Raw genomic sequence first — 14,232 nt, 5'->3', positions numbered from 1 at the left:
TACTTCAGGTCATGATCTGTCTTTCAACAATCATATACAGATACATCACACTAGTAGAAAATCCTTCAAGTAATTGGCGATTGATAAAATTGCCTACAAGTCACACGTCCTCAACTCACAAAGCAGTATTTAATCCCTCGGGCGAGCCAACCATAATGAGCTTAGCGCCCGCAGGCGAGAGAAGTAGTCGCTGATGGTCAGTAATGCACGAGCTGCTTGACGTGTTGTTAGGATTCGATGCATTTGCTGCAGAGTCTGTTGCCGCAAAAGATCAGCCTAGCAAAGATGGAATACCATTACAAAGCTCACAACTACTTCCAAAGAAAACATAATATCGTGTCGATGCAAAAGATCACAGCAAAAGCATGCATTTCACAGTATTTACTTGACTGCTGCATGTAACTAACGTAGAGAGAGCAGCTGTTCATAGTCAGAAGGCATGCATAAGATACCTGGCGAAGGAAGTTCTCGAGTGTGCTCAACTTGCCCATAGCAATAGTCATCTGGCCCATGTAATTTGAAACATTATCAGCACCACCAGCCGGAACAAGAGAAGCAGACGCAAGGGTTTCAGAAAGAGATTGTTGCAAAGCTTCCATCCCTTGCGACAAGGCATCCTCTGCCTGCTGAGATGAATGTTGAAGATTACACAAACCCATCAGCTGTTGATCCGTCAATGGCTCAAGATGGCTCACGAGTATCTGCAGATCATTGAACCAAAGAATGACGTCAGCCGCTAGGCCAAAATTTGGAACTACACATCTCACCCTATTCTTGAGAGAAATGCAATACCTTCAGAAGCTCAGATGATCGAAATCCACCCAACCACATGAAACACCTTTCTGCAGGGGTTGTCCACATGCCTGAAAGTATGTGAAATACATCAGACTTTATACCTATGCTTTTAAGTCTGAAAACTTCATCATAATGTCCCATGAAGGTTTCGACAGTAAGTCGCAGCTCATCGTCGTTGACTTGAGAGTTTAGAGCTGATCTAAGATCATTAATCCTTCGTTGGTGATCCTCAAGCCACCTTGCATACTCCAAATCAAATGCCAAGGCTCCTGAAGCAATGTTCAAAGGAGAGCATCAACATCAAGATGGCTGACTGACAAATAGAAACTGAAGGGTTACAGCAGGCAGATGTGACTAGGGAAAAGATGAGAGAGAAGAGAAGTGACTCCGGGAATAACAAAAGAATAAATCCTCAGACACAACTAATACATAATAATAAACTAGTGTGCTTTAGCAAATTAAGCAATAGTGACATAGTACCCCAGCTCCATCATTTTCTACAACTTATGTCCAATGTTCTTCCAAGAGGACCCTACACTTATTCTCCCACACATCCTACTCCATTTCATGTGCAATTTACATCAGACCTTTCAGATAAAGAAATTTTCTAGAGCACCTACAACTGTTGTCCTTTACCATTTTGCATTTAAATTGCTCGTCATCTAATGCATCAGATATCCATTTTTTTTAGTTTTACAATACATAATGCAAAAGATATTCAGATGAATATATTCATTTTTAGCATTGATCAGTATGATTCATCACAAAAACTATATGATCCAGAAGAGTGACAATAGTTCATTGGAGGACACAACTTTGATGATTCATCCAAAACTATCATACATAGATCACGAAATTGCTTTTAAACCCAGCCCACCGACATACAAAGTTTAAGTACCATGGATATTTCAAGGAGTTAGAATCTTTCCTGAGCATAGCACACATATCAAGAAAAAGAAAACATGAAATAATGCAATAAAAGATACAGAATGTAAATTACACTTTAACAAAGCCAACTAGAACAAGTTTGGACAATATGTAAAAGATAAAATTATTAAAATTTCAGAATGAAACTATCATAAATTCAGATAAATTCCTAATACCACCACAATTGCAGAAGAGGAAGAAAACAATTTTGAACAAACCATTTCCTCCAATTGAATAACTATGGTCACCCATGAATCCACTTGCTATTAAAATGCCCTGCACGATGGAAGAATGATGAGACTGACGTTTCATAAAGAGACCAATTTTCAGTTTAAAGACTCCAAGAGGAGAGAGATGATAATAGTAGGAATACTTGTTGGCGTGCTCGCTGCAGAACTTGCTCCAGTTGTATCAACTTTACGCGGCTATTTTCAAGCTGTTGAACATATGCCTATAACAAGCACCATTCTTATTATTAGATCATGCACTTCCAAATGAAAAGGGGAAACCAAAAGAACCAATGAAACAATAGGAGTTAATAATACATATGCACATATATTGTCAACTTGGTGCAGAAACCAAGAAGCACTCTCAGATATCAACACATGATTTAGAAACAATCATTTTGATATATATTCATTTAATATCTTATGTATTATGGGCATAACATTAGTTCATTATCTGTAGGAATGATAAAATACAGAAACATCACTCTAAAGAAGAAAAACCCAAAATTCTGGCTAATTTTCATTATTTTGAATATTTTTATTTTCATCAAAATTGCATGATATAAACAAAAACAAACGTCTTATGTTAGTTATCTTTTGTAAAAATCATTGGCATCAATCAAACAAGTACATGAAGCTGAGTTCCACCTGGTCTGTCTCTCACTCTCCCCTATAGGAAAATAAAGGCATCAAAGATAGATCAATAATGACACATTATTATAAGCACCTGCAACATGTGCCATACATTTGCATAGAATGAATTTGAGCAAAGGCAGAGGAGTTGAGCTAGCTTCCTATGATGACGATTGAATCTAGATTGAGGCCACAATACTTCTTTATAATGTCAGCATTTCAAATTGAAGGTCAACATTATAAAGCATGGCAAACAATATCGAAGAAAATGAGACAGTGAGAATGATTCAAAATATAGGTTCCCCTCTTTGCAACATGATAAGATGCACACTTGGCCATAGATGTGCTAGTTATCTGCTAAATAATTTTTTTACTAATCCATGCTAGCCTATATGTTGCAAAAACTGATAATTACCTTAAATATCTTCAGCCTGCAAATTAGTACTTATGTGATGCTCTTCAGTTCCTTACATTTTTTGAAGGAAAATGCACCAAGGATTGTGGTAGATTTTAACATTGAGCGTACAGATTACAGACAACAAGGTTATTAAGAACTTCGCATTTATACTTCAATAGTTACATATATTCCCCTTATTTCATATGAATGATTCGATCAACTATTCTCATTCCAGATAATTTTCTTTAAATATGTAATACCAACAGATTAGGCTAGTGCATATTCAAGCCATAATTTGGGGTCATTGGAGTCGAAAAGTGAATCAAATGGCGAAAAATAAACTCAACGCATGAATAGCACGTGAGAGTCAGTCCCACATCAACAATGAAAATAAAAAGTTTATATTGTATCCTTTAATAGCTCACTAAATTTGACTTTTTGAAAGAAGTCTCCAGATACATATTTTGAGGTGTTAAGCTAGATGGTGTGCCCTATAAAACTATAGTGGTGATTCTTACACAACCATTACTACACAAAATCTGGTTCTAGTAGCAAAGTTGTACTGATGGAAGATGCGTGTATTCTGTAGAAAAATCAGAAGAATGAATAAAAACGAATTTGGAAATTACATGACTCGCAATTGGGTGAACACAAGGCACTCAAAGTTTTAAATAATAACCTCAGCTTAATTTTCTTTAAATATGTAATACCAACAGATTAGGCTAGTGCATATTCAAGCCATAATTTGGGGTCATTGGAGTCGAAAAGTGAATCAAATGGCGAAAAATAAACTCAACGCATGAATGGCACGTGAGAGTCAGTCCCACATCAACAATGAAAATAAAAAGTTTATATTGTATCCTTTAATAGCTCACTAAATTTGACTTTTTGAAAGAAGTCTCCAGATACATATTTTGAGGTGTTAAGCTAGATGGTGTGCCCTATAAAACTATAGTGGTGATTCTTACACAACCATTACTACACAAAATCTGGTTCTAGTAGCAAAGTTGTACTGATGGAAGATGCGTGTATTCTGTAGAAAAATCAGAAGAATGAATAAAAACGAATTTGGAAATTACATGACTCGCAATTGGGTGAACACAAGGCACTCAAAGTTTTAAATAATAACCTCAGCTTAATTTTTTTTCCGTTAAGTAGTACCTTAGCCCAACACTTGTACAATTATGCACTCCTGGAAGCTAAATTACACCACACACTAAGGACCAGCTGAAAACTTGCATGTCATCTACCATGCAGACCCACGAAGGAATACTTGAGATTTTGCTATTTGGGAATAGATGATAACTTGAATGCATGTCAAATTATACAGCACAGTTGACAGTGCATTATTCCGTGGTATAAAGATCATGTGAGCTTAGCAAAGTAGCAATGATTACTGCTTTTTCTACTAATCTTTTCTATTAAAAATTTTCGGCAGGCTGCTTGGTCACATTCTTTTTTTAAAAGAAAAACAGAGGTGGAAGACAACAGAAATATATACCTACAACTAGAAGAAAAGTTACAATAAACTAAAAGGCGTTGATTTAAAACAGGACTGCTTTCACTGCATGAAAGGCTGATAGTGTCCATTTCGAATGACAAAACACAGAGAAACAAGTACTAGTTCTTAACTAAAAATACACTAAACATGGTCTGTACAATTGCCATACTCTTTGGAAAGGAAAACCTATGCATGAAGTTGATGTTAGGATACAACAAACAGCGATTATTATGCTTCACTTTCATATCGTAGTATGCCCGGTAGCAACTAGCAATCAACAATCAGTGAAACTTAAACCAATAATAACTTGCTACGGATATGCCAACTAACATCTTTGGCTACAGCAATCTTTGAGAGGCTAACACACTAAATTTCATGCGATATAAACTAATAAGGTATCACATATGATTACACTCTTTAAGGTGCAAAAAAAGAAAATTGCCTAGAGCAAGAAAAAAAAAACCTTTTTCCGCAAGCGACTTTTTCGTGCAGCCTCACGATTTTGAGCAAGTCTACGCAGTGTCTGCATCAGAAATTAGTGAAAGCATCATCCACTATTCATTCTAACATAACCCAAGCAATACAAATAAATTCAACTTGACGTTTAAGACACCTTTTGCTCCCCTGCTTTCCCCTTTGACATTGCAGAAGAATCCGCACAGATAATAGCACCTTGCTGAACACAACCAAACTGTGGAACAGCAACAAAGAATTCCATAAACGTACAAAGTCAATCTTAGAAGAGTAAAACAGGATGGTAGAATGCCCACCATCTTAGTCCTATCCTCGATCTCGACGTCGGTTGATGTATCAGTTCTTGGGCTGCTCACTACCATCGCAGAGTCGCCCCAGTTCTCAATTTGTCCTCTCGAGAACGCCATCCTGCCAGCATCCACATGTGTCGCTGCCGCCGCCGTCGGAGCAGCCACGTCCAGCGATGCCATACTCTGTTACAAGACAATTACATCACAAAACACGTCGCGTTCTAACAATGCCCACTAAAAGAAAAAGAGGTGACGATAAACACCGCATGGTTTATGGCCCCAAAGTGCAGGTGTAGGGGTGAGGAATTGACAGCAGTGAGATTGCTTGAGCTCTTGGGACTAAGAATGGGACCTTCAGAGTGGAACAGAAAAAACAAAAGGAGAAAGGCATCAATCCCCGTCGTAATTCAGGATGAAGCTGCAGGACCAGGATAAGAGAAGCAACAAACTTCTGGTGAGGTCGAGAACAGCATCGCCGATGTTGAATCCAGACGGGACCTGTTCTCCTCTGAAACAAGGAAGCAAAGCATAAAAGCAAAACACTGTCATTTGCTTCAAACCAGTGCTACTTCAGCTGATTCAATACACATGGAATTAAGTACGGTACCGGTAGAGATGAGAAGAGTACATAGCAGCGGAAGAGACGAAGGGAAGCGGAGGAAGAGGAGACTATGGGAGCTCAGCATTCTCTGCACAGAGAAGTAGGAACGGAGAATACACACAAACAAGAAATTAAGGCAGCTTCCTTGTTTTCCTTTCTCTCACTAAACTGAGACTTCCGGTGTCGCATCAGCGAGATCATCAATCAGTCCATCAATCCATCCATCCATCCATCCTTTATCTATCAGTTTTAAATACGATTTCCAGGGTGCCTATCACGTCAACCTTTTTAGTTATGCTTTTATAGAGATCAGTGCAGTAGATATATGTGTATATAATGAGCTTGCATGGGAATGTGGGTGGAAATAATGGAGATATCGTCTGAACACAGCTCTGAAGGAGTGATAATAATAATAGCAGCTGCGAACAATAATGACAAAGCTGGAGGTGTCTGCAAGCGGATCGCTTTCGAGCTCGGGGGTTGTCAGCGTATCGGTACGGAGGCCCCTTTGGGGCGTATTTTTGTGTGTGCCGTGGGGTGCGTCGGACGGGCGGTGGCCGCGAGCGCGGGACGTGTGCGACCCCCTCGCGACGCGGGTACGGCCGCTGCCGAGCTCTGCCGATGGGACCGCCCCGCCTCGGGAGGCGGGGAACATCTGGGCGCCCTGTGAAGCGTGCCATGACAGGCGACAGAGAGAGACTGTGCGAGGTTGAGAAGGGCAGGTTGGGCAGCATGCAGCAGCAGCAGCTGCTGCAGCGTTGAGACAAAAGGTTCTCATGAAGAGAGCTGCAGTGCGCACTGAAGCTTCGTACCAAGGGAGTTTCTTACGCGAGGTGGACCCCCCCAACGACACTCACGGCCACCTCGGATCAGAAGACTGGGGGGGTGGGAGATTTACTGGACACGAACTCTTTTCGTTGCTCGGGGGCTGACAAGATTTTGATTACATTGCGTAGTACAGCTAAGTAGGGGTATGTGATCATGGATTTGGTTCTCAATTTGTTCAACAGTGAAAGGTATTCAACATCATATCAGTGTCCACGAGTCCATAAATTAAACAATCTTAATAAGCAAACACTCACCCTTCCTACTAAATCGATCATTGTTAGAATCACGCACACATCATTTTTCACATAATAAGTGGCAAAAACTATTTTGGGATGTCACTGCTGCACTTTCACGTAATTAAAGATCACTCGCCTGGGACTTCAAACATGAGCGTTGAGATAATAGACGTACTAACCATCTCTGTAGTGTAGCTGAAGTCTGCTTCAAAATTGCAGTTGTGAGTTGTATAGTTAGATAAGAAATGTGTAACGCAGCACTCTCCTACTTTTTATGTGACGAAAGTTACCTTAGATTTGGAGGCGGCTCTGTTTTGATTCCGTCTGCGTTCGGCTGTGGCTGGCTTAATCGAAGATGAATGGGCTTGTATGCTGCTTCATCTGTGATACTGAAATCATATGGTGCAATTGAGCCTCTGTCAGTACCATTTTTGTCCTTTGCTGCATAGACCTGACATTGATTCTTGAATGAGTAACGTGTTAGACAGTAAGTTGCCTTTCCTGGGATGAAATTGCTTTTATGTCTGGTACCTCTTTGTATAATTCCATGTTTTCTTGACGAATCATGTTTATCTTCTTGTATAGTTCCAGATTTTCTTGGTGAATAAACCTTCCCTGCGGTGAAAACAGCATAAGCATTGGTGAAATGAATATAGAATGCTAAACATATTGGAGAGAGCAAAATTTTGTTGTAACCTTTCGATCCAGTTCTTGTATTTCTTCTTCCAAGAGTTGGTCCTGTAGAAAAAACTTGTGTACATCATATAGAACAGCTGCTATAAGAAAGCAAAAAATAAGATACCGAGCGAGCGGAGACAGTCAGGACCTTCTTCATTCTGACATTACGTACGCTCATTCTGAGTTGGTTCTCTAGATTTTGTAGATCTTTAACGCTAAGACCAGAAATTTCTTCCCCCGTCAATTGCCTGCAGTTAAAATTCATTTGAAATTTGAAATGTGATGTTCATGATATTAACTCCTCATTATAACGTCCATAATGATGAAACATGCAGTTTTAAAATTGGTTTTTAGTAGCCTTTGGTTGTAATTCTCAGGACGATGGATGCATGAATAATCATATATAATCATTTTTGGAGCCATGAAAGGAAAAAATATATAATTGTCAGTAAAATTACCCCGGTTTATTCTACTAGCAAAATGGATTTTAAGTGACAATGTATCTATTTGAGTTTATAGGGTGATCATACCTCACATTTTGTTGTAAGTTATACAATTGCTGCCTCAAGCTTGCTGCTTCCCTTTGCCAAAACTGATGAGTAGAATCACAAGGTTCAAACAATGTTGATATGTATTATTCACAGTTCAGGAGCTAAGCTCTGAAGACATTATTTTTATTTTGAGATGGAACTGTGAGATGAAATATAACAATGAAGTGTTGCAGATTAGTTAAGAAACTAGTAAATGCTAAAAGATTACTTATGAATGCTACAGTCAGTATTCTTGGCTATAATTTATTTGATTTCCTATCATTTTTTTATTATGGCATTCGTATTGTTGGTCATTGTCTCCTTGTTTCCTGTGGTGCCAATGCTTTTAAAGGTGATGATCCTAATTCTGGGTAGGTAACTCATTTTTTGCGTTTACATCTTGAAGCAGACGCAGTGACTGTACAAGCAGATGCAGATTTAAAGAGTTGATAATTTTTATTAATCATTACTACATTAATGATTACTCTGTGAATCTTAATCGTTACTACATTAACTTTGTAAGCTGAAGTTGGACCCGAACGATCTTTTTGTCTAATTGAACTCATTATTATATGATATAAATGTGCTGCTTTTTCAATACAGCATATCCTTTGATATCTTTTGATTGGGATTAAAAGCTTTCCTTGTGCACTTAGTTATAACAACAGGGAGCTCTAAAAAACATTTGTGACCCAGATTTAACTACTATTCTTGAACATATCTTGATGGATATGTCCTTTGCTGGAGATTCCAAGTTGAGTGGTAACCGTGGAAAAATGTCCTCTCCAGATATTACTTAAGGTAATTGATTGCAGATCAAACTAGAGAGCATTTAGGTGACTGATGGTAATAAATAAACATGCAAATTATAAACAAAATTGAAACTCTCCGCAATTACTTGAAACTCAAATCTAAAATCCAATTGAGGCATAATAATTAAATTAATTCTTGCCTTGTCGATTGATGTCCTATATTATTAGGATAAGATCTTGATAAGAACAAAATTATCCATTCCATAGAAACTTAACTCTTAGACTTCGACATATAATGGATGATGACATATAGTTAAACCTGACCTATGTCTTATCATGGTATTACTAATGATAACGAAAAATATTCTTCGGATCAATGATCTAGTAAATATTTTTCTAAGTGCAAATTAGGAATCCTTCGTTATAAATGAAAGGTCCTCCAACAGCATAGGGATTCAGCTCTCTTTCTCTTTCCTCCTTCTTTCTTTTTCCCTATTTCCACACCAGGTTATCCCCTGACTTTGACAACAGAGGACCAAACCGAGGACGAAACTGATGGCAGTCTCTTGTTATTTGAAGGAGTCTTGTGGAGGTTCAACTCTTGGTTGTTTGAAACCTAGTTCGCTTTATATGCCCACTAATTCCATGCACATATTTTGCACATGAATCTGGTCTGGAAGGAATGTACATGCCATTTGTTTTACCGGTCAATAAATGGTGGCTTAAAGTGCCTATGATGCCTCAAGTTGAAGAGAGCAGATATCTCAGATGGGACAAACGATCAGCTCGATCTAAACAGCCATCAATTTGAGGTAATTCTTTGGGGAAAAAGGTCATCCAATGAATATGGTTTGGAAAAGGAAATGGAAATATTTTATTTTCATTGGCTACTCGACAATAAAAGACAATAACATGGTTACGAAACAAGTTTATTTCTCTGGTTTCTTCGTTCTATGCTTAAGAAAGGAAAAAGAATGATGCAAATACTATTAACATGGTCATAGTCATTGGCTAGGGATTGGTCGACCAATAAAATATCACTTATCAAACATCTATTTTGCCAACTAGACGACAAATCTTTAGGTTTTTTTCGATTTTCCTGTGTATACACCCTGAAATTGTTTTAAACTATAAGTATTTGTTTGACTTTGCATGCTTATAACAGTCCAACTTTCTGATCTGATTGTTAAGCAATCAGAAGGGTTGAAACAAAGAGGTCAAATAAAGAAAAATAGTGGGTTAATTTGTGCCCTTTTTTTTTCAAGAAACTATGGTCACATGATTTTGAATCTAACCATCTGATACAAAATTACAAACTATCAATCACTTACATTAAGGTTTTTATTTTCCTACAAGCATTATTAAAAACTTCATAATAAATCTAAATGATTAATATGTATCAAATTTGATATCAGCTCAATACAAAAACTTAATACGAATCAAACCTAGTATATATAACCCGTCTTCTACAATTCTTTGTGATACCGTACTATACTCTAATTTATCTTTATTCACCTCTCACATATAAATATTTTTAATAAATATAAATTTCATAATTTTATTCCTCAAACATCCTTGTTTCTTTCCTTATAGAAAGTGTAAAAATTTTACCCTCGGATTGTTCCATCTACTTAGCATAGGATTTATTTTAACTATGGTGTCACAATGTATGTATGAATAAATGAGACCTCAAAAGATGGACTCACTGAATTATTAAATAAAATAGAAAAAAATAAAAAAGAAGCTGGTTATTTTTTTTAACTAGCTTCTTTTTTATTCTTTAATATATATATATATATATATACATATAAATATCATATAATGTATATACATATATTATAATATTTGGAAATCACTGAACTAGTCTCCTCAAAACAACTTTTAATGCACTATTACATTTATTATAGTATTTCAATCTTTAGAAAATTATTATCACTTAAATTGGTTCTTTTAGAACTACATTGTCATAGGTTAAGAATTTGTTCAAGGATCTTGTTATTGATAATCAAGGTCATTCGGCCAGACTCTTTTAGAAAAATTATAACCAACTAAACCAGATGTGGAGGTGGATCTTCTTATGGAGATATAGCAAGTTCAAGATCATTGCTAACTAAATTATTTGGTTTCATTAAATAATCTGAATAATGATAAGTTATTTGAAGTATTGGCAGAAATTTTTTTGAATCCTTCCTTAGGTAATTTTATTTACTTGAAGGTGAGATTCAATTATAGGGCCCTTCACATTGATAGTCAAATGCTATGCTAGCTTACAGGATGATTATCAAGATAAGGTACGGTTTAGCCCAGAATTATGCTTCCAATCCCGACCAAATGGTCATATGTATCTTAGCACTATGGTTGTGTCGTCACATTGCCATATACACAAATGATTGTAGAGAATGAATGTCAAATTTGGGGTAAAATGTAAAGCCCAGTGAGCATGTTTTCAGAAGAAAATTACAAAGCTATAGCAAGATTTAATTTATGAAAATGATGGAAAACAATGAGAACGCCTCGATCATCTTGTCGAGCTCATGTAGAGTCAAGTTTTTGACTCTGCAACTGCAAAATCTCAGTGAAATTCTAAATCCTTGTTTTAGAACTTGAGGATGAATGACATCTTGAAATCTCGTTTTATATCATCGAGACACTCCAAGGAGTATTACTGTCATGGTTGCTTTCTTGTAGAAAACCTACAAACCCTCGACATCTTCATTATCTTATGTAATTCCTACCATATTTGTTCTTAATCACCTGCTTCTTCCCTTTCTCCTATCAGACAGTACATTATTCCTTCCCTTTCTTTTATCCTGTTAATCACCATCTTCATTATCTCGTGTACTTTAACCCTCTGTACATATATGTTTTTGAATCATCAAAACCAGATGAGTCTTAGCTCTAATTGAATCGAGTCGGTAATGTCTAGGTTTGACCAATTCTTAACTTGTTGCTCATTATCTAGGCTAATTAGTCCACTAGATCCAACACAATCATTTTCTAGACAAGTTCTAACTGATACGGACTGGGATTTTTGAGGTTACGACCATCACCAATTCAAGATCAAATTCGATTGGTTATGCATGATTTCTTATTGATCAAATTTGATTTCATGAAGGTGTTGATGTGCCTCAGAAAAAAAAAAAAAGGAAAAACCAAATACAAACGAATATGGCTACAACTTGGATAAATATGATACTACTTTTCAATTTTTAGTTTGCCAATAAAAATTTAGCTTTTTATCTTTTTTTTTAAGCAGAAAGTTTTTTTCTTTTGAACTTAACTGACAGAAAATCTCCAATCATACATTTTCCAAATGTCGTATTTTCTTAAAGAAGAGCATATTTGAGCAATCCAAAACTTAATTTATCATATTTAGAAAAAGTACTAAATTGTTCAAGAGTATACCATAATTAGTCAATTGGAGTAATTTGCAACTGGATACCGACAAGTGAAATTAATAGTGTAGTTCTAAATGAACCAAAGCTCAAGATACGACATACCTTAACCTCAGAAGCGGCAGACATGACTAGCTGTCGCTCCTCTTTTGCTTTGCTATATCGTTCTATGACAGACTCCATGCTGATATTTAGAAAAAATGTAAGCTTGATTCAAACATGAAAAATAAACATTTTCAGTAACTGTTGTTCTGAAGTCCACTTAGGCAACAGAGGCAGATTTAATCAATGAAGTACCAAAAAAATGAAAAAAAAAATTATAATACAAAATTTTAAAAAATTGAAACATTTAGATTTTATTTTCACTAAATCAATAATCTAATGCTTGATAATGTTTGACTTCCTGTAAAATAAAGATACGAGGTAATAAAAGCCCAGACGGTCGTTCATAAGATCCTTCCATCTTTGTCCAACACAGTCAAAACAAAGTGAGTTTACCTCCCAAAAAAGATAGTCACTGAACCAATAAAATGAAGGAATGTCAATCTCTTAGATTGATCAATGAGTCACACTTTCAGCTAATATACTGAGACGATAACGCTTCTGCTATAATGGATCAAAAGTAGCTCATGAACCATCTTGGTTTCGAGAAGAAGATTGCATTAAATGTGCAGTTCCAATGAACGAGATTTGATGATCTAAATATATGCTAATCCTTATGATGTTGAACAAATAGATCACCAAAAATATAACTTCCAATCATGGAATCCACTGCTTTCAGCGAGCAAATGCGCCTAACAGTGGAAGAAATTCCAAAGCAACTTGCTTAGGTAGACTTGTCCATCTACAACTCTAAATTTCAGCTTTAGGCAAGCAAGACTTCCTCAAACTTCATGTATACTGGAAAAATCTGAGATACATAAAATTGTTCTAATGAAGAAGAATGGTGGCTAATTCTGAATGTAAGAATGTTACATGCTGGGATCAATTGATCATTTTTCCAGTTTAAAGGGGGTTTGAACAATCAAAATTTTCCGTACTCTAAACCTCAAAGAAAACAGATGTTATATATTTCAGTCACTTTACAGATAGGTTGGGGGACACAGAAAATATCGTCCACTTGTGCTATATGTGGTCTTTTTTTGCGATCTCAATCCGAATCAAGGTATTAAACCATCGTCCGAGGCAAGCACAGCCTCCACCACAAAGCTTAGTCTTAGAAAGCAAAATGCGTCGTCCTCCTTGTATCGGCTTACAGACGTTACTCTAAGAGAAGATAGTCGGAGGAACGCCAAGCACAAAACTTTTGTGGTTGTACCTTGGAAGAAGGGAAATACCTAGGGTCATCGGATGATGAATCAGTGACAGCACCTAGAATTGTCTCATAGATCGAGGCCTCAGCCAAGCGTTCCTATTTGCATGCATGGGTTTGAAAGATCTTTCTACCCATCAGAAGATGATAAGAAAGGGATACAAATAGAGAAACAGAACCTGGTGCTGGCGAACTCATAGAGGCGACCGGTGCTGGAGAAGACCACCAGGCCGACCTCGGCGTCACAAAGTATGGCGAGCTCCTTGGCCTTCTTCAGCAGCCCGTTCCTCCGCTTCGAGAAGGTCACCTGCCGGCTGGTCGTGTCGTCGATCCTGCGAATCGCGATCTTTCCTCTCCCCATTATCCACCAGTTTATGTCTCCCTCTACCCACCGGAACTGTACCTCGATCAGATCTGCCAAGGGTAAGCTCAAGATGGAAGGGGGGAAAGAATCAAAGAGAATAGGGGGGACAATGACGACGATGATCTTTCTGTTACCTGGTGAGGATGCAATCTCTTTCAGCGGCAGCCCTTCTTCCTCCATCATCTATATATCTAATATGGAAATAGAAAGGAGAGAGAGAGAGAGAGAGAGAGAGAGAGGTCTTCTTCACACACACACTCTTCCCCTTCCCCACGTTCAAGATAGGAGATTG

General features: G+C 37.3%; 2 protein-coding genes across 7 annotated transcripts; both read right to left on the bottom strand.

The window, feature by feature from the left end:
* Positions 1 to 6,018, bottom strand: LOC103998011 (transcription factor HBP-1b(c38)-like). Its single transcript, XM_009419375.3, has 11 exons — positions 5,852 to 6,018; positions 5,694 to 5,752; positions 5,508 to 5,596; positions 5,251 to 5,427; positions 5,094 to 5,171; positions 4,944 to 5,003; positions 2,096 to 2,173; positions 1,941 to 1,998; positions 793 to 1,064; positions 453 to 701; positions 1 to 276 (listed from the first exon to the last, which is right to left on the bottom strand). The coding sequence occupies exons 1-11, from the start codon at positions 5,872 to 5,874 to the stop codon at positions 130 to 132; spliced, it is 1,290 nt and encodes a 429-aa protein (XP_009417650.2). The 5' UTR covers positions 5,875 to 6,018; the 3' UTR covers positions 1 to 129.
* An 803-nt stretch (positions 6,019 to 6,821) lies between these two features.
* Positions 6,822 to 14,232, bottom strand: LOC103998010 (MADS-box transcription factor 23). Of its 6 annotated transcripts, none has more exons than XM_009419373.3 (9): positions 14,075 to 14,214; positions 13,756 to 13,973; positions 12,370 to 12,448; positions 8,118 to 8,179; positions 7,736 to 7,835; positions 7,606 to 7,647; positions 7,441 to 7,524; positions 7,200 to 7,372; positions 6,822 to 7,111 (listed from the first exon to the last, which is right to left on the bottom strand). In XM_009419373.3, exons 2-9 carry the CDS (start codon positions 13,935 to 13,937, stop codon positions 7,084 to 7,086), a joined length of 750 nt encoding a protein of 249 aa, XP_009417648.2. In that variant the 5' UTR covers positions 13,938 to 13,973; positions 14,075 to 14,214; the 3' UTR covers positions 6,822 to 7,083. The 6 variants fall into 6 exon arrangements, 4 of the variants coding, with proteins under 4 accessions (XP_009417648.2, XP_009417649.2, XP_065024184.1 ...); XM_009419374.3 differs by having other exon boundaries at positions 7,200 to 7,360; XM_065168112.1 differs by having other exon boundaries at positions 6,844 to 7,111; positions 13,756 to 13,990; positions 14,075 to 14,232.

This window comes from Musa acuminata, chromosome BXJ3-9, assembly GCF_036884655.1.
Source record: "Musa acuminata AAA Group cultivar baxijiao chromosome BXJ3-9, Cavendish_Baxijiao_AAA, whole genome shotgun sequence".
NCBI lineage: Eukaryota > Viridiplantae > Streptophyta > Magnoliopsida > Zingiberales > Musaceae > Musa > Musa acuminata.
Note: the sequence above shows the minus strand (reverse complement) of the source record. Positions and strands in the feature narration are given on the sequence as shown.

Excerpts from the sequence above, each read along its gene's own strand:
- LOC103998011 (XM_009419375.3), bottom strand. The coding sequence starts at position 5,874 with ATGTACTCTTCTCATCTCTACCG. Across the intron at positions 5,004-5,093 it reads GGAAAGCAGGGGAGCAAAAG|ACACTGCGTAGACTTGCTCA; the intron begins GTGTCTTAAACG and ends TTTCTGATGCAG. Across the intron at positions 702-792 it reads GATCATCTGAGCTTCTGAAG|ATACTCGTGAGCCATCTTGA; the intron begins GTATTGCATTTC and ends AATGATCTGCAG.
- LOC103998010 (XM_065168112.1), bottom strand. The coding sequence starts at position 14,123 with ATGATGGAGGAAGAAGGGCTGCCGCTGAAAGAGATTGCATCCTCACCA. Across the intron at positions 8,180-12,369 it reads CTGCCGCTTCTGAGGTTAAG|TTTTGGCAAAGGGAAGCAGC; the intron begins GTATGTCGTATC and ends TCTACTCATCAG. Across the intron at positions 7,525-7,605 it reads TACAAGAACTGGATCGAAAG|GGAAGGTTTATTCACCAAGA; the intron begins GTTACAACAAAA and ends TTTTCACCGCAG.